At 41.7% G+C, this 20,885-nt stretch overlaps 1 protein-coding gene, 2 long non-coding RNA genes and 1 pseudogene across 4 annotated transcripts; 2 read left to right on the forward strand and 2 right to left on the reverse strand.

Annotated features, from left to right (window-relative positions):
• Positions 1-494: 494 nt before the first annotated feature.
• LOC127925976 (uncharacterized) lies at positions 495-6,931 on the reverse strand. The gene is made up of 2 exons (XM_052511243.1): positions 6,583-6,931; positions 495-2,990 (listed from the first exon to the last, which is right to left on the reverse strand). The coding sequence occupies exon 2, from the start codon at positions 2,048-2,050 to the stop codon at positions 1,076-1,078; it is 975 nt and encodes a 324-aa protein (XP_052367203.1). The 5' UTR covers positions 2,051-2,990; positions 6,583-6,931; the 3' UTR covers positions 495-1,075.
• Positions 6,932-7,443: 512 nt separating this feature from the next.
• Positions 7,444-8,238, forward strand: LOC127925979 (uncharacterized). Its single transcript, XR_008122997.1, has 3 exons — positions 7,444-7,850; positions 7,889-7,976; positions 8,099-8,238. It is a non-coding gene; the product is annotated as an uncharacterized LOC127925979 (long non-coding RNA).
• Positions 8,239-11,265: 3,027 nt separating this feature from the next.
• The window catches only part of LOC127925980 (ephrin type-A receptor 6-like), a 115,078-nt pseudogene continuing 105,458 nt past the window's right edge, over positions 11,266-20,885 (reverse strand).
• Positions 12,622-13,163, forward strand: LOC127925977 (uncharacterized). Of its 2 annotated transcripts, none has more exons than XR_008122994.1 (3): positions 12,622-12,738; positions 12,946-13,030; positions 13,071-13,163. It is a non-coding gene; the product is annotated as an uncharacterized LOC127925977 (long non-coding RNA). The 2 variants fall into 2 exon arrangements; XR_008122993.1 differs by lacking the exon at positions 12,622-12,738 and adding an exon at positions 12,830-12,864.

A 20,885-nucleotide genomic window follows, 5' to 3' on the forward strand; every position in this document is an offset into this window, starting at 1 on the left:
ACATCTGCTAAATATATGGACCAATAACATCTGTTAAATATGGACCAATAACATCTGATAAATATGTGTATGGACCAATAACATCTGTTAAATATGGACCAATAACATCTGATAAATATGTGTATGGACCAATAACATCTGCTAAATATGGACCAATAACATCTGATAAATATGTATATGGACCAATAACATCTGTTAAATATGGACCAATAACATCTGATAAATATGGACCAATAACATCTGTTAAATATATGTATGGACCAATAACATCTGATAAAATGTGTATGGACCAATAACATCTGATAAATATGGACCAATAACATCTGATAAAATATGGACCAATAACATCTGTTAAATATGTGTATGGACCAATAACATCTGATAAATATGGACCAATAACATCTGTTAAATATGGACCAATAACATCTGTTAAATATGTGTATGGACCAATAACATCTGATAAATATGTGTATGGACCAATAACATCTGATAAATATGTGTATGGACCAATAACATCTGATAAATATGTGTATGGACCAATAACATCTGATAAATATGTGTATGGACCAATAACATCTGCTAAATATGGACCAATAACATCTGATAAATATGGACCAATAACATCTGATAAATATGGACCAATAACATCTGATAAATATGTGTATGGACCAATAACATCTGATAAATATGTGTATGGACCAATAACATCTGTTAAATATGGACCAATAACATATGATAAATATGTGTATGGACCAATAACATCTGATAAATATGTGTATGGACCAATAACATCTGATAAATATGGACCAATAACATCTGATAAATATGTGTATGGACCAATAACATCTGATAAATATGGACCAATAACATATGATAAATATGTGTATGGACCAATAACATCTGATAAATATGGACCAATAACATATGATAAATATGTGTATGGACCAATAACATCTGATAAATATGTGTATGGACCAATAACATCTGATAAATATGTGTATGGACCAATAACATCTGTTAAATATGTATAAAATGTGATTCGATTTTTAGCTTCCGTTTTAAGAAACGTTTTGCATCAGATTCGACATAATGAATACGCCCCCAGGTATGTATCCACAGACATCCACATAGCATGGTGAGAGATGCTTAGCTCTGTCTGCTTGGCTGGAAGAGGGAAGGGGTGAGAGATGCTTAGCTCTGTTTGCTTGGCTGGAAGAGGGAAGTGAGATGACGCGAAGGCATAAGAATGGAGCTTGGCTGGAAGGGGGAAGGGGTGAGAGATGCTTAGCTCTGTCTGCTTGGCTGGAAGGGGGAAGGGGTGAGAGATGCTTAGCTCTGTCTGCTTGGCTGGAAGAGGGAAGGGGTGAGAGATGCTTAGCTCTGTCTGCTTGGCTGGAAGAGGGAAGGGGTGAGAGATGCTGAGCTCTGTCTGCTTGGCTGGAAGAGGGAAGGGGTGAGAGATGCTGAGCTCTGTCTGCTTGGCTGGAAGAGGGAAGTGAGATGACGCGAAGGCATAAGAACGGCGTTTGGCTGGAAGAGGAAAGTGAGATGACGCGAAGGCATAAGAACGGCGTTTGGCTGGAAGACGGAAGTGAGATGACGCGAAGGCATAAGAACGGCGTTTGGTTGGAAGACGGAAGTGAGATGACGCGAAGGCATAAGAACGGCGTTTGGCTGGAAGACGGAAGTGAGATGACGCGAAGGCATAAGAACGGCGTTTGGTTGGAAGACGGAAGTGAGATGACGCGAAGGCATAAGAACGGCGTTTGGCTGGAAGACGGAAGTGAGATGACGCGAAGGCATAAGAACGGCGTTTGGCTGGAAGACGGAAGTGAGATGACGCGAAGGCATAAGAACGGAGCTTGGCTGGAAGACGGAGGAAGTGAGATGACGAAGGCATAAGAACGGCGTTTGGCTGGAAGACAGAAGTGAGATGACGCGAAGGCATAAGAACGGCGCTTGGCTGGAAGACGGAAGAAGTGAGATGACGCGAAGGCATAAGAACGGCGTTTGGCTGGAAGACGGAAGAAGTGAGATGACGCGAAGGCATAAGAACGGCGCTGAGTTCAAGTCCTTCGTCTCCTGAACATGAAACAAGTCAACGTACTTCTACATGTCTGCTCTCTTAAGAACCGTGAGGATCTGGAAACGGAGCTGGTGGGCAGTGGGGGGAGCGCTCTGAAGTTGAGTCAGACCACGATGAAGTGGGCCTACCTGAGGCAACAGGTGTGGGAGAGACTTACAACGTTTTCCCTGAGAATCCTACCGGGGATGATTGTGGAGGGGTAGGAGGGAGAGTTTTGGAGTGGATTCCTGCTTTTTGGCCAAACCCATACGTTGTGTCAAGCCGGGTAAAGGACAAACTGGAAATGTTTTCATTTTTTTGTGCATCCTCCGACCAGAGGAAGAGGGACGCTTCATGGTCACGCGCCTCGGAGCTCAACCTGTGTCGTGCTTTGCTCTCCGAAGCAGGGCGCCTCTCAAAGGATCAGTGGGGGGGGCGGATCAAACGATACATCATATTCCTGGTGTTTTTGACGCCTGCCGTTTGGTCAGACGTAGACCCGGGGGCCAGACTGAAGATACCCTGTCCGTCTTGTTGAGTTTCTACCTGAACAGGTCATGTTAGGTTATATTTGCTAATCTGTGAGGGCCTATGTTCCGAACCCATTACGGTGCTTTAGGTGCCAAGGATTCTGCCATATTGCAGCAGTGTGTAGAAGGGAGATCTCCACGATGTAAGAAAAGTGCAGGAGGGCATAGTCAGAAGGAGAGTGTAAAGTAGAGACAGAGAAAAGCACTGTGGGAGTATCCATGCAGCTGGGGCTCTATTAACAGTGGGAGAGACGTTCAGTGGGGCAAAGTTCGAGTGATTCGACTGGGAGCCCACCCCAGTGAGGAGGTCTGAAGAGAGAGAGAGATCCAGGTAGGTTGAATATCTTGCGTTTTATTACCATGGTGATCCACTGCACTGCATCCAGTGAGGAGGTCTGAAGAGAGAGAGAGAGATCCAGGTAGGTTGAATATCTTGCGTTTTATTACCATGGTGATCCACTGCACTGCATCCAGTGAGGATGAAGAGAGAGATTTCCAGGTAGGGAATAAGTTTTATTACCATGGTGATGCACTGCAGCATCCAGTGAGGAGGTCCAGAGAGAGAGAGATCCAGGTAGGTTGAATATCTTGCGTTTTATTACCATGGTGATCCACTGCACTGCATCCATGGAGGAGGTCTGAAGAGAGAGAGAGATCCAGGTAGGTTGAATATCTTGCGTTTTATTACCATTTCATGGTGATCCACTGCACTCCATTCCAGTGAGGAGGTCCATTCCATCTATTAGATCCATTAGGTTGAATATCTTGCGTTTTATTCCATCCATGGTGATCCACTTCCATCCATTACACTCCATTCCATAGGTTGAATATCATGGTTTTATTCTGAGTTTGATACCACACTCCATTCCATCTATTACACTCCATTCCATCTATTAATATTCCATCGTTATTATTACTCCATTGATCTATTACACTCCATTCCATCTATTATAAGATCCATTATACTCCATTCCATCTATTAACTCCATTCCATCTATTACACTCCATTCCATCTATTATACTCCATTCCATCATTATACTCCATTCCATCTATTATACTCCATTCCATCTATTATACTCCATTCCATCTATTTACTCCATTCCATCTATTATACTCCATTCCATCTATTGATCCATCCACTCCATCCATCCATTATTATATCCATTCCATCTATTATTCCATTCCATCTATTATACTCCATTCCATCATTACACTCCATTCCATCTATTATACTCCATTCCATCTATTATACTCCATCCATCTATTAATCCATTCCATCTATTATATTCCATTCCATCTATTATACTCCATTCCATCTATTATACTCCATTCCATCTATTATACTCCATTCCATCTATTATCATTCCATCTATTATACTCCATTCCATCTATTACTCCATTCCATCTATTAGGATCCATTCATTCCATCTATTATACTCCATTCCATCTATTATACCATTCCATCTATTATACCATTCCATCTATTATACTCCATTCCATCATTATCTCCATTCCATCTATTATACTCCATTCCATCTATTATACTCCATTCCATCTATTACACTCCATTCCATTATACTCCATTCCATCTATTATACTCCATTCCATCTATTATACTCCATTCCATCTATTATACTCCATTCCATCTATTATACTCCATTCCATCTATTATACTCCATTCCATCTATTATACTCCATTCCATCTATTACTCCATTCCATCCATTCCATCTATTATTACACTCCATTCCATCCATTATACTCCATTCCATCTATTATACTCCATTCCATCTATTATTACTCCATTCCATCTATTATACTCCATTCCATCTATTCACTCCATCTATTACACTCCATTCCATTCCATCTATTATACTCCATTCCATCTATTACACTCCATTCCATCTATTACACTCCATTCCATCTATTATACTCCATTCCATCTATTATTACTCCATTCCATCTATTATACTCCATTCCATCTATTATACTCCATTCCATCTATTATACTCCATTCCATCTATTATACTCCATTCCATCTATTATACTCCATTCCATCTATTATACTCCATTCCATCTATTATACTCCATTCCATCTATTATACTCCATTCCATCTATTATACTCCATTCCATCTATTATACTCCATTCCATCTATTATACTCCATTCCATCTATTACACTCCATTCCATCTATTATACTCCATTCCATCTATTATACTCCATTCCATCTATTATACTCCATTCCATCTATTATACTCCATTCCATCTATTATACTCCATTCCATCTATTATACTCCATTCCATCTATTATACTCCATTCCATCTATTACACTCCATTCCATCTATTATACTCCATTCCATCTATTATACTCCATTCCATCTATTATACTCCATTCCATCTATTATACTCCATTCCATCTATTATACTCCATTCCATCTATTATACTCCATTTCCATCCATTCCATTATTACACTCCATTCCATCTATTATACTCCATTCCATCTATTATACTCCATTCCATCTATTATACTCCATTTCATCTATTATACTCCATTTCATCTATTATACTCCATTCCATCTATTATACTCCATTCCATCTATTATACTCCATTCCATCTATTACACTCCATTCCATCTATTACACTCCATTCCATCTATTACACTCCATTCCATCTATTATACTCCATTCCATCTATTATACTCCATTCCATCTATTATACTCCATTCCATCTATTACACTCCATTCCATCTATTATACTCCATTCCATCTATTATACTCCATTCCATCTATTATACTCCATTCCATCTATTATACACTCCATTCCATCTATTATACTCCATTCCATCTATTATACTCCATTCCATCTATTATACTCCATTCCATCTATTATACTCCATTCCATCTATTATACTCCATTCCATCTATTATTCCATTCCACTCCATTCCATCTATTATACTCCATTCCATCTATTATACTCCATTCCATCTATTATACATTCCATTCCATCTATTACACTCCATTCCATCTATTATACATTCCATCATTCCATCTATTATTACTCCATTCCATCTATTACACTCCATTCCATCTATTACACTCCATTCCATCTATTATACTCCATTATCCACATCTATTATACTCCATTCCATCTATTATACTCCATTCCATCTATTATACTCCATTCCATCTATTATACTCCATTCCATCTATTATACTCCATTCCATATATTATACTCCATTCCATCTATTATACTCCAAACCATCTATTATACTCCATTCCATCTATTATACTCCATTCCATATATTATACTCCATTCCATCTATTATACTCCATTCCATCTATTATACTCTATTGCAGCCATTGATTATGAGCAGTTCTCCCCTCAGCAGCCTCCACTGGTGCAGGGTTAGATGGTGATGCAATTTATGACCCCCCCTTTTAACCTAAATGTTCAAGCCGCAACTCTGACCTGCAAAAGGCAACAATACGGAACACAGCGTCTAGTCTGCCGGAAACACACGAAGAAGAAGAGGGTTTAGCCGCTAGCTAGCTAACTGGCTAACTTAGCATTTACAATAGCTACAACAAGCGCCACACGTAGCAATATGTTTTCTTCTTCTAGATCATCACATTTAAGGCTAGTTGAGGGTCTCGTTTTAAATCGTAGCTAATGCGCCAGCAACAACGAAAGATACCCCCTTTTTCTGATGTAGCTTGCTAGCTAGTTAGCGTAACATGTTAGGATAGCTAGCTGTTAATACATTAGCAAACTAACCTTAGCTACTAGCCATCTGGTTAGTTAGTTAGCAGCGTGACTAGCTAGCTATTTTAGTTAAACCAACTCAAAGCTTGACGTAGCTTTGAGTTGACTAAAGTGGGTTTAATGGGATGTACTCAATGTGCTTATAATCTCATTGAAAAGAAACGATAGCTAAGCTATCAAACGTTAGCTATCTACTTCCGGCAATGTATCTTCTCTTTACCTGTAATGAGATCTTTATGTACTATTCTTCTGACTCTTTTTCTTTCTTCTTCTTCAAATATCAAACGTTTTTCGAAACTCAGTCATAACCAGTCAACCCGATGACATGTTGATGTTTTCGGTCGTTTCTCTTGTGACAACATGCCAGTCAGTGTGTGTTGTTTTGGTCCCTCAGAAAGCACTGGGAGTTTACACGGCGTTGTCAGGACGACGGAGAGAGACTTTTTTTTTTGTATCTGACTCGAGTGCGCCACCCACTGGACAAACATGAGTATTACAACATAATGATAATAGACCACTTTCTTTTTGTATCTGACTCGAGTGCGCCACCCACTGGACAAACATGAGTATTACAACATAATGATAATAGAACACTTTTTTTTTTTTTACTATAAAATGACTAAATCACACCAATAGGAATAATATTTTAATAGTGGAGTCAAAATGATGGCAATACTATATAACAACATCCCCCTTCAGCAGAGCCTACATATTATTTTACAAACACCCAGCCTACAAGGCTTTTATTAATCACCAGTCCCAACTGGACAATGTCCCTTAATAAATTATACAAAAATACATTTGAACATTGGAAGGAGGGCAAAAAAGGCATTCATAATATGTATATGTATGCTACTACAGATCCCAGAGTGCATTGCTGGGATGGAAGTGGTGTCGCCCCCCTAAAACGTCCTGAGCACCTGTTGCACAGATCCACCCCATGAGAGCTCTCAATGTCAAGATAATATGGGATCTCTCCAGTAACAGGGATAAATGAGGATGCTGATTGTGTGTGTGTGTGTGTGTGTGTGTGTGTGTGTGTGTGTGTGTGTGTGTGTATGTGTGTGTGTGAGAAGGGGGAGGGGGGAGAAAGCATTCTTATCATTCACCCTACTATAGTGTGTTGTCTGAGTCTATTTGTGCATATAGGAGTGTTGTATCAGTGTATTTATCCTATCAGGGTGCATATAGGAGTGTTGTATCTGTGTATTTATCCTGTCAGTGTGCATATAGGAGTGTTGTATCTGTGTATTTATCCTGTCAGTGTGCATATAGAAGTGTTGTATCTTCGTATTTATCCTGTCAGTGTGCATATAGGAGTGTTGTATCTGTGTATTATCCTGTCAGTGTGCATATAGGAGTGTTGTATCTGTGTATTTATCCTGTCAGGGTGCATATAGGAGTGTTGTATCTGTGTATTTATCCTGTCAGGGTGCATATAGGAGTGTTGTATCTGTGTATTTATCCTGTCAGTGTGCATATAGGAGTGTTGTATCTGTGTATTTATCCTGTCAGTGTGCATATAGGAGTGTTGTATCTGTGTATTTATCCTGTCAGGGTGCATATAGGAGTGTTGTATCTGTGTATTTATCCTGTCAGTGTGCATATAGGAGTGTTGTATCTGTGTATTTATCCTGTCAGTGTGCATATAGGAGTGTTGTATCTGTGTACTTATCCTGTCAGTGTGCATATAGGAGTGTTGTATCTGTGTATTTATCCTGTCAGGGTGCATATAGGAGTGTTGTATCTGTGTATTTATCCTGTCAGGGTGCATATAGGAGTGTTGTATCTGTGTATTTATCCTGTCAGTGTGCATATAGGAGTGTTGTATCTGTGTATTTATCCTGTCAGTGTGCATATAGGAGTGTTGTATCTGTGTATTTATCCTGTCAGTGTGCATATAGGAGTGTTGTATCTGTGTATTATCCTGTCAGTGTGCATATAGGAGTGTTGTATCTGTGTACTTATCCTGTCAGGGTGCATATAGGAGTGTTGTATCTGTGTATTTATCCTGTCAGTGTGCATATAGGAGTGTTGTCTGAGTCTATATCCTGTTTGTGTGCATATAGGAGTGTTGTATCTGTGTATTTATCCTGTCAGGGTGCATATAGGAGTGTTGTATCTGTGTATTTATCCTGTCAGGGTGCATATAGGAGTGTTGTGTCTGTGTATTTATCCTGTCAGGGTGCATATAGGAGTGTTGTATCTGTGTATTTATCCTGTCAGTGTGCATATAGGAGTGTTGTATCTGTGTATTTATCCTGTCAGGGTGCATATAGGAGTGTTGTATCAGTGTATTTATCCTGTCAGGGTGCATATAGGAGTGTTGTATCAGTGTATTTATCCTGTCAGGGTGCATATAGGAGTGTTGTATCTGTGTACTTATCCTGTCAGGGTGCATATATGAGTGTTGTATTTCCTACCATGGTTCTATCATGCTTTCCAAGGGCCCTTTGGTCCACAATACATCAACCTACATTAGTACCCAGAACAACAGGACAGGAAGTATAGAATATTCAGGGTTCTACAGGAGGGTTTCTCTCTAGGAACAGGGTTGGAGTTAAAACATCCATGAAGGTCTCTCTCCACGAACAGGGTTGGAGTTAAAACCTAAAGGAGGGTCTCTCTCCTGGAACAGGGTTGGAGTTAAAACCTAAAGGAGGGTCTCTCTCCTGGAACAGGGTTGGAGTTAAAACCTAAAGGAGGGTCTCTCTCCTGGAACAGGGTTGGAGTTAAAACCTAAAGGAGGGTCTCTCTCCTGGAACAGGGTTGGAGTTAAAACCTAAAGGAGGGTCTCTCTCCTGGAACAGGGTTGGAGTTAAAACCTAAAGGAGGGTCTCTCTCCTGGAACAGGGTTGGAGTTAAAACCTACAGGAAGGTCTCTCTCCAGGAACAGGGCGGGAGTTTAAACCTACAGGAAGGTCTCTCTCCAGGAACACGGCTGGAGTTTAAACCTACAGGAAGGTCTCTCTCCAGGAACACGGCTGGAGTTAAAACCTAAAGGAGGGTCTCTCTCCAGGAACAGGGTTGGAGTTAAAACCTCCAGGAAGATCTCTCTCCAGGAACAGGGCTGGAGTTAAAATCTCCAGGAAGATCTCTCTCCAGGAACAGGGCTGGAGTTTAAACCTACAGGAGGGTCTCTCTCAAGGAACAGGGCTGGAGTTTAAACCTCCAGGAAGATCTCTCTCCAGGAACAGGGTTGGAGTTAAAACCTCCAGGAAGATCTCTCTCCGGGAACAGGGTTGGAGTTTAAACCTCCAGGAAGATCTCTCTCCAGGAACAGGCCTGGAGTTTAAACCTCCAGGAAGATCTCTCTCCAGGAACAGGGTTGGAGTTAAAACCTCCAGGAAGATCTCTCTCCAGGAACAGGGCTGGAGTTAAAATCTCCAGGTAGATCTCTCTCCAGGAACAGGGCTGGAGTTTAAACCTACAGGAGGGTCTCTCTCAAGGAACAGGGCTGGAGTTTAAACCTCCAGGAAGATCTCTCTCCAGGAACAGGGTTGGAGTTAAAACCTCCAGGAAGATCTCTCTCCAGGAACAGGGTTGGAGTTTAAACCTCCAGGAAGATCTCTCTCCAGGAACAGGGCTGGAGTTTAAACCTCCAGGAAGATCTCTCTCCAGGAACAGGGTTGGAGTTATAACCTCCAGAAAGATCTCTCTCCAGGAACAGGGCTGGAGATGCTCTAGATGCTCAAGCACCATGGATTGTACTGCGGTCAAAGTAAAGTATTTCTTATGGTACATGTCTGAGGTTGTTTTCGGTTCGTGATTTGCTGTGGAGTGGAGTTGCACTCTTCTCCTTGTTCTATAAGTGAGGAAACTGTAGCCTGGTCCCAGATCTGTTGATGCCCTTGACTACTCTGTCCTTGTCAAGCCAAACAAGGCAATGAAGTAACGAAGCACGACGTAGCAGAAACAGACTGTCAGTCAGTCAGCTAAGGAAACTGCATATTGCTGAGTAAAGACAAAGATTGTGGATGAAACAAAACTAAACAAAGATGTCTGTTCAAACTGAACAAGGATGTCTAATCAAACTGAACAAGGATGTCTAATCAAACTGAACAAGGATGTCTAATCAAACTGAACAAGGATGTCTAATCAAACTGAACAAGGATGTCTAATCAAACTGAACAAGGATGTCTAATCAAACTGAACAAGGATGTCTAATCAAACTGAACAAGGATGTCTAATCAAACTGAACAAGGATGTCTGTTAATCAAACTGAACAAGGATGTCTAATCAAACTGAACAAGGATGTCTAATCAAACTGAACAAGGATGTCTAATCAAACTGAACAAGGATGTCTAATCAAACTGAACAAGGATGTCTAATCAATCTGAACAAGGATGTCTAATCAAACTGAACAAGGATGTCTAATCAAACTGAACAAGGATGTCTAATCAAACTGAACAAGGATGTCTAATCAAACTGAACAAGGATGTCTAATCAAACTGAACAAGGATGTCTAATCAAACTGAACAAGGATGTCTAATCAAACTGAACAAGGATGTCTAATCAAACTGAACAAGGATGTCTAATCAAACTGAACAAGGATGTCTAATCAAACTGAACAAGGATGTCTAATCAAACTGAACAAGGATGTCTAATCAAACTGAACAAGGATGTCTAATCAAACTGAACAAGGATGTCTAATCAAACTGAACAAGGATTTCTAATCAAACTGAACAAGGATTGTACATTTATCAAACTGAACAAGGATGTCTAATCAAACTGAACAAGGATCTTCTAATCAAACTGAACAAGGATCTTCTAATCAAACTGAACAAGGATGTCCTTTCTCTTCTAATCAAACTGAACATGACTTTTCCACAAATCTTCCACATATTCTGTTTGATGATGGATTATACATTTATCAGAAAATCATTCATTTGTCTTCCTTTGCTCCAAAATCTCCTCCACATTGTTCTTTCTCTTCCTATTGGTCAGAATCTCCTCCACATTGTCCTTTCTCTTCCTATTGGTCAGAATCTCCTCCACATTGTCCTTTCTTTTCCTATTGGTCAGAATCTCCTCTGCATTGTCCTTTCTCTTCCTATTGGTCAGAATCTCCTCCACATTGTTCTTTCTCTTCCTATTGGTCAGAATCTCCTCCACATTGTAATTTCTCTTCCTATTGGTCAGAATCTCCTCTGCATTGTCCTTTATTTTACTATTGGTCAGAATCTCCTCCACATTGTCCTTTCTCTTCCTATTGGTCAGAATCTCCTCCACATTGTCATTTCTCTTCCTATTGGTCAGAATCTCCTCCACATTGTCATTTCTCTTTCTATTGGTCAGAATCTGCTACTTGATAAATGAACAAGGAAACAAAACATCTGAAATAAATAAAACACATTTAATCATCCCATTGTTTTGTCAAAAGTAGTGGACTCTAAACGGAGAGTCCTGTTTCAGTCCGTCTCCGTCCACCTGATTGGAGGAAGACCCATCAGTGGGTCTGAAACTTCCTCCATCTCAAGTCTTCTGGATCAGGGACAGAAGACCACTGTACTGTTCAGGACGTGGGCTGAAACTTCCTCCATCTCAAAGTCTTCTGGATCAGGGACAGAAGACCACTGTACTGTTCAGGACGTGGGCTGAAACTTCCTCCATCTCAAAGTCTTCTGGATCAGGGACAGAAGCCTCCTTGGTAAAACCACTGTACTGTACAGGACGTGGGCTGAAACTACCTCCATCTCAAGTCTTCTGGATCAGGGACAGAAGACCACTGTACTGTACAGGATGTGGGCTGAAACTACCTCCATCTCAAAGTCTTCTGGATCAGGGACAGAAGACCACTGTACTGTATAGGACGTGGGCTGAAACTTCCTCCATCTCAAAGTCTTCTGGATCAGGGACAGAAGCCTCCTTGGTAAAACCACTGTAGTCCGCCGGGTAACAGTTCACCAGTCCGCCGAGAGAACGTCTAGAATTTTAGAAACCAGCGTTTCTTATTGAACGAGTTCAGCTGAATCTGTTTTCAGTTTGTTTTTCTTTTCCGTTCGGTGCCGAATGAACACACCCAGGCCTGTCTGTCTGTCTGTGCAGTCCTAGCGTTCTGGGGGGTTGGTTTAGATGTGGAAGCCGTTGTGTTGGACGGTGAGGAACTGGAGACGGAGACTCTGAATGCTGCTCACTATCCTCCTCTGGTGGCCAATCAGAGACACACCGATACGCCTGATGTCCCTGAGGACAAGAGATACAGACACTATATGAGTTAGGTTAACTGTTTAGAGGAGATACAGACACTATATGAGGTAGGTTAACTGTTTAGAGGAGATACAGACACTATATGAGTTAGGTTAACTGTTTAGAGGAGATACAGACACTATATGAGGTAGGTTAACTGTTTAGAGGAGATACAGACACTATATGAGTTAGGCTAACTGTTTAGAGGAGGTACAGACACTATAGGGAGTTAGGTTAACGTAACTGTTTAGAGGAGATACAGACACTATATGAGGTAGGTTAACTGTTTAGAGGAGATACAGACACTATATGAGTTAGGTTAACTGTTTAGAGGAGATACAGACACTGTATGAGTTAGGTTAACTGTTTAGAGGAGATACAGACACTATATGAGGTTAGGTTAACTGTTTAGAGGAGATACAGACACTATATGAGTTAGGTTAACTGTTTAGAGGAGATACAGACACTATATGAGTTAGGTTAACTGTTTAGAGGAGAAACAGACACTATATGAGTTAGGTTAACTGTTTAGAGGAGATACAGACACTATATGAGTTAGGTTAACTGTTTAGAGGAGATACAGACACTATATGAGTTAGGTTAACTGTTTAGAGGAGATACAGAGGGTCTGGTTAGGGTGATGTTGGTGAGATACATACACTATCTGGGCAGGGTGATGTTGTAGATGTCTGGGAGGTTAGTTTGTATATGCGGGTGGTTTTTATTGTGAAAATAACATACAAATAAATAAATAAGATGAACTCTGGCCAGGTATGTTGGTGAGGGTACTCAGTAGATTGAAGTTATATTGCCCTAAATAAATACTCTGTTGGTCAGGTATCTGGGCAGGGTGGTTGGTAGGCTGCTATTTGGGAGCCAGGTATGCCCTGGGTTCTCTGATGGGATCCATGTTGGTCAGACTGTTCTGTGAGCGGGGTAGGGTTGACTCTGTGTGAGGGTCTAGGGTTGACTCTGGTGACTCATGGTGGAGGGTCTGGGCAGGGATGTTGGTGACTCTGTGTGGTGAGGAACCATCTGCTGCCTGTGTGGGGAACTGGGTGATTGGCTCATCTTGATGAGGGTCAGCCAGATTGTTTTATATGGATTCTGGAATTAGATGATACATTGTCTGTGGTATAATCAATTACTAGGGTGCCAGAATGATTGTGGAAAATGAGTCGTACAGAGAGGAAGAGCACTATTAAACTGTCTACAAAATATGGGAGACTGAGCTCTGGTGGTGTATCCACTTTTGTTCTTCGCTACCCTAAGGTTACTATAAAAAGCTATTGATTAAGGGCCAGCATATGAAATGTCTTAGGTTTGAGGGTCTGGGCAGGGCTGATGTTGGTGAGGGTCTGGGCAGGCCAATGTTGGTGAGGTCTGGGCAGGGTGATGTTGGTGAGGGTCTGGGCAGGGTGATGTTGGTGAGGGTCTGGGCAGTGATGTTGGTGAGGGTCTGGGCAAATGTTGGTGAGGGTCTGGGCAGGGTGATGTTGGTGAGGGTCTGGGCAGGGTGATGTTGGTGAGGGTCTGGGCAGGGTGATGTTGGTGAGGGTCTGGGCAGCCAAATGCTTTGGTTGGTGAGCTGGTCTGGGCAGGGTGATGTTGGTGAGGTCTTACAGGGTGAGTTGCTAATAGGGTCCAGCCAAATGCTTAGGGTCTAGGGTGATGTTGGTGAGGGTCTGGGCAGGGTGATGTTGGTGAGGTCTTGATGTTGGTGAGGGTCTGGGCAGGGTGATGTTGGTGAGGCTGGGCAGGGTGATGCTTGAGGTTACTAGCTGTGATGTTGGTGAGGGTCTGGGCATGCCAAATGCTTAGGTTACTGAGGGCTGGGCAGGGTGATGTTGTGAATCTGGGCAGGGTGGTTAGGGCTGCTAACAGGCCAGCAGGGTGATGTTTGGATGTTGGTGAGGGTCTGCAGGGTGAACAGGCCAGGGTGATGCTTAGGTTGATGTTGGTGAGGGTCTCTAACAGGGCAGGGTGATGTTTGAGGTCTAGGGTGATGTTGGTGAGGGGGTGATGTTGGTGAGGGTCTGGGCAGGGTGATGCTGTAGGATGTTGGTGAGGGTCTGGCCAGGGTGATGTTGGTGAGGATGTTGGTGAGGGTCTGGGCAGGGTGATGTTGGTGAATGTTGGTGAGGGTCTGGGCAGGGCCAAATGTTGGTGAGGTCTGGGCAGGGTGATGTTGGTGAGCTGGATGTTGGTGAGGGTCTGGGCAAATGGGTGAGGGTCTACTATGTTGGTGAGGGTCTGGGCAGGGTGATGTTGGTGAGGGTTCTGGGCTAACAGGCCAGGGTGATGTTGGTGAGGGTCTGGGCAACAGGTGAGTTGTGCTTAGGTGACTAGCTGTGGTGAGGGTCTGGGCAGGGTGATGTTGGTGAGGGTCTGGGCAGGGTGATGTTAGGTTGAGGGCTGCTGAGGCCAGGGTGATGTTGGTGAGGGTCTGGGCAGGGTGATGTTGGTGAGGGTCCAGTCTGGGCAGGGTGATGTTGGTGAGGGTCTGGGCAGGGTGATGTTGGTGAGGGTCTGGGCAGGGTGATGTTGTGGATGTTGGTGAGGGTCTGGGCAGGGTGATGCCAGATGTTGGTGAGGTTAGTTTGTATGCATGCAGGGTGCTTTTTATTGTAAAAAATAAAATACAAATAAATAAATAAGATGAACTCAATAAGCACAGTAGCTTGAGGGTTATATTGACTAAATAAATCATCTCTGGTCAGAATGCAGGGAATAGGCTGCTATTTGGGAAGGCTGGCATCTCCTGATCCACTCACTCTATACTCATGGTGGAGACAGAGTCCAGGGTGGTGAACCCTGCTGCCAGGAACTGGTTCTTGTATTGGCTCATCTTGATGGAGTCCAGCCAATCACCGATGGAGATGAACAGAGGGTAGTCCTAGGGCACGTCCTCCAGTGATTCTGCCAAAAACTGAGGTCGCTGCAGAGAGGAAGAGAAATGGGAGATATGAGAGACTGAGCTGGTGGTGCCACACGCTTAGGTTACTAGCTGCTAATAGGCCAGCCAAATGCTTAGGTTACTAGCTGCTAATAGGCCAGCCAAATGCTTAGGTTACTAGCTGCTTTTAGGCCAGCCAAATGCTTAGGTTACTAGCTGCTAATAGGCCAGCCAAATGCTTAGGTTACTAGCTGCTAACAGTGCAGCCAAATGCTTAGGGTTACAGCCAAATGCTTGCTAGCTCATCTTAACAGGCCAGCCAAATGCTTAGGTTACTAGCTGCTAACAGGCCAGCCAAATGCTTAGGTTACTAGCTGCTAACAGGCCAGCCAAATGCTTAGGTTACTAGCTGCTAACAGGCCAGCCAAATGCTTAGGTTACAGGCCAGCCAAATGCTTAGGTTACTAGCTGCTAATAGGCCAGCCAAATGCTTAGGTTACTAGCTGCTAACAGGCCAGCCAAATGCTTAGGTTACTAGCTGCTAACAGGCCAGCCAAATGCTTAGGTTACTAGCTGCTAACAGGCCAGCCAAATGCTTAGGTTACTAGCTGCTAACAGGCCAGCCAAATGCTTAGGTTACTAGCTGCTAACAGGCCAGCCAAATGCTTAGGTTACTAGCTGCTAACAGGCCAGCCAAATGCTTAGGTTACTAGCTGCTAATAGGCCAGCCAAATGCTTAGGTTACTAGCTGCTAACAGGCCAGCCAAATGCTTAGGTTACTAGCTGCTTAGGCCAGCCAAATGCTTAGGTTACTGCTAACAGGCCAGCCAAATGCTTAGGTTACTAGCTGCTAACAGCCAGCCAAATGCTTAGGTTACTAGCTGCTAACAGGCCAGCCAAATGCTTAGGGTTACAGCCAAATGCTAACAGGTTACTAGCTGCTAATAGGCCAGCCAAATGCTTAGGTTACTAGCTGCTAATAGGCCAGCAAATGCTTAGGTTACTAGCTGCTAACAGGCCAGCAAAATGCTTAGGTTACTAGCTGCTAACAGGCCAGCCAAATGCTTAGGTTACTAGCTGCTAACAGGCCAGCAAAATGCTTAGGTTACTAGCTGCTAACAGGCCAGCCAAATGCTTAGGTTACTAGCTGCTAATAGGCCAGCCAAATGCTTAGGTTACTAGCTGCCAACAGCGCAGAAAAAACGACAAACAAACCCTAACCCTAACCCACAAATAATACTAATCGAAAACTATAAACAAGAAATCACAAATTTAAATGGGCCCAATGGAGAGTCAACTCTCAAACATAGTCCTTCGAGCTGCATTATCTTCTACAAGTCAAGGGGAGCTTGTCAACCCATTTCCCCCCAAAAAACAACACGATCCATGAAGAAGCAATGCGGGGACAATGGGACCTGGAGTGTCCTACCCATGAAATAGATTAGGGACGATGCCAACTACCTGACCCTTGTTAACCGGTCAATACATTCTTCCAAACAGTAAAATGATGTGACTAACAGAAATACTAAAGACTGAACAACCATGTTTCACGAAGAGCTTAATGGGAACATGAAACAATACCAAGACACTATAACCAGGATGGGTTGATAATATGTCCAGGATGGGTTGATAATATAACTAGGATGGGTTGATAATATGACCAGGATGGGTTGATAATATAACCAGGATGGGTTGATAATATGACCAGGATGGGTTGATAATATAACCAGGATGGGTTGATAATATGACCAGGATGGGTTGATAATATAACCAGGATGGGTTGATAATATAACCAGGATGGGTTGATAATATGACCAGGATGGGTTGATAATATGACCAGGATGGGTTGATAATATGACCAGGATGGGTTGATAATATAACCAGGATGGGTTGATAATATAACCAGGATGGGTTGATAATATAACCAGGATGGGTTGATAATACGACCAGGATGGGTTGATAATACGACCAGGATGGGTTGATAATACGACCAGGATGGGTTGATAATATAACCAGGATGGGTTGATAATATGACCAGGATGGGTTGATAATATAACCAGGATGGGTTGATAATATGACCAGGATGGGTTGATAATACGACCAGGATGGGTTGATAATATAACCAGGATGGGTTGATAATACGACCAGGATGGGTTGATAATATAACCAGGATGGGTTGATAATATGACCAGGATGGGTTGATAATATAACCAGGATGGGTTGATAATATGACCAGGATGGGTTGATAATATAACCAGGATGGGTTGATAATATAACCAGGATGGGTTGATAATATGACCAGGATGGGTTGATAATATGACCAGGATGGGTTGATAATATGACCAGGATGGGTTGATAATATGACCAGGATGGGTTGATAATATAACCAGGATGGGTTGATAATATAACCAGGATGGGTTGATAATATGACCAGGATGGGTTGATAATATAACCAGGATGATAAACCAGGATGGGTTGATAATATAACCAGGATGGGTTGATAATACGACCAGGATGGGTTGATAATATAACCAGGATGGGTTGATAATATGACCAGGATGGGTTGTTATAACCAGGATGGGTTGATAATATAACCAGGATGGGTTGATAATGGGTTGATAACCAGGATGGGTTGATAATATGACCAGGATGGGTTGATAATATAACCAGGATGGGTTGATAATATAACCAGGATGGGTTGATAATATAACCAGGATGGGTTGATAATATAACCAGGATGGGTTGATAATATAACCAGGATGGGTTGATAATATAACCAGGATGGGTTGATAATATAACCAGGATGGGTTGATAATATAACCAGGATGGGTTGATAATATAACCAGGATGGGTTGATAATATAACCAGGATGGGTTGATAATATGACCAGGATGGGTTGATAATATAACCAGGATGGGTTGATAATATAACCAGGATGGGTTGATAATATAACCAGGATGGGTTGATAATATGACCAGGATGGGTTGATAATATGACCAGGATGGGTTGATAATATAACCAGGATGGGTTGATAATATGACCAGGATGGGTTGATAATATAACCAGGATGGGTTGATAATATGACCAGGATGGGTTGATAATATAACCAGGATGGGTTGATAATATAACCAGGATGGGTTGATAATATAACCAGGATGGGTTGATAATACGACCAGGATGGGTTGATAATACGACCAGGATGGGTTGATAATATGACCAGGATGGGTTGATAATATAACCAGGATGGGTTGATAATATAACCAGGATGGGTTGATAATATAACCAGGATGGGTTGATAATATGACCAGGATGGGTTGATAATATAACCAGGATGGGTTGATAATATGACCAGGATGGGTTGATAATACGACCAGGATGGGTTGATAATATGACCAGGATGGGTTGATAATATAACCAGGATGGGTTGATAATATAACCAGGATGGGTTGATAATACGACCAGGATGGGTTGATAATACGACCAGGATGGGCTGATAGGATGGGTTATGACCAGGATGGGTTGATAATATAATATAACCAGGATGGGTTGATAATATAACCAGGATGGGTTGATAATATGACCAGGATGGGTTGATAATATGACCAGGATGGGTTGATAATATAACCAGGATGGGATGGGTTGATAATATAACCAGGATGGGTTGATAATATGACCAGGATGGGTTGATAATATGACCAGGATGGGTTGATAATACGACCAGGATGGGTTGATAATATGACCAGGATGGGTTGATAATATAACCAGGATGGGTTGATAATATAACCAGGATGGGTTGATAATATAACCAGGATGGGTTGATAATATAACCAGGATGGGTTGATAATATAACCAGGATGGGTTGATATGGGTTGATAATATAACCAGGATGGGTTGATAATATAACCAGGATGGGTTGATAATATAACCAGGATGGGTTGATAATATAACCAGGATGGGTTGATAATATGACCAGGATGGGTTGATAATATAACCAGGATGGGTTGATAATATAACCAGGATGGGTTGATAATATAACCAGGATGGGTTGATAATATAACCAGGATGGGTTGATAATACGACCAGGATGGGTTGATAATACGACCAGGATGGGTTGATAATACGACCAGGATGGGTTGATAATATAACCAGGATGGGTTGATAATATAACCAGGATTGTGCCTTTGGCTTCTGGGCAACGAAATAAATTTGATGTGAAATGCTGGTGAGAAATAATACTATGAGGAAGTCTTTATATAATAACTGCCTCTACGTTTCTACGGATGGATATTGGCCATAATAACCTAGACCATGGGTTGATAATTGAACTGAAGCCAGGATGGGTTGATAATATGAACCAGGATGGCTAGACATGCCTTATTAATTGAACTGAAGCCAGGATGGGTTGATTAATTGAACTGAACTAGACATGGGTTATTAATTGAACTGAAGCTTGACATGCCTTATGGGTTGAACTGAAGCCAGGATGCCTTATTAATTGAACTGAACCAGGATGGGTTGATAATGAACTGAAGCCAGGATGGGTTGATTAATTGAACAGGAAGCTAGACATATGGGTTGATTAATTGACCTGAAGCTAGACATGGGTTATTAATTGAACTGAAGCCAGACATGCCTTATTAATTGAACTGAAGCTAGACATATCTTATTAATTGAACTGAACTAGACATGGGTTGATTAATGAACTGAAGCTAGACATGGGTTATTAATTGAACTGAAGCTAGATAATATAACCTTATTAATTGAACTGAAGCTAGACATGCGTTATTAATTGAACTGAAGCTAGACATATCTTATTAATTGAACTGAAGCTAGACATGCCTTATTAATTGAACTGAAGCTAGACATGCCTTATTAATTGAACTGAAGCTAGACATGCCTTATTAATTGAACTGAAGCTAGACATGCCTTATTAATTGAACTGAAGCTAGACATGCCTTATTAATTGAACTGAAGCTAGACATGCCTTATTAATTGAACTGAAGCTAGACATGCCTTATTAATTGAACTGAAGCTAGACATGCCTTATTAATTGAACTGAAGCTAGACATGCCTTATTAATTGAACTGAAGCTAGACATATCTTATTATGGGTTGATAGGATTGAACTGAAGCTAGACATATCTTATTAATTGAACTGAAGCTAGACATATCTTATTAATTGAACTGAAGCTAGACATATCTTATTAATTGAACTGAAGCTAGACATATCTTATTAATTGAACTGAAGCTAGACATATAACCTTATTAATTGAACTGAAGCTAGACATATCTTATTAATTGAACTGAAGCTAAATGGATGGATATTGGCCAGGCTCCCTCGAAGCTAGACATGCCTTGAACTGAAGCCAGACATGCCTTATTAATTGAACTGAAGCTAGACATGCCTTATTAATTGAACTGAAGCTAGACATGCCTTGA

This window comes from Oncorhynchus keta, unplaced genomic scaffold (assembly GCF_023373465.1).
Source record: "Oncorhynchus keta strain PuntledgeMale-10-30-2019 unplaced genomic scaffold, Oket_V2 Un_contig_6537_pilon_pilon, whole genome shotgun sequence".
Classification (NCBI taxonomy): Eukaryota; Metazoa; Chordata; class Actinopteri; order Salmoniformes; family Salmonidae; genus Oncorhynchus; species Oncorhynchus keta.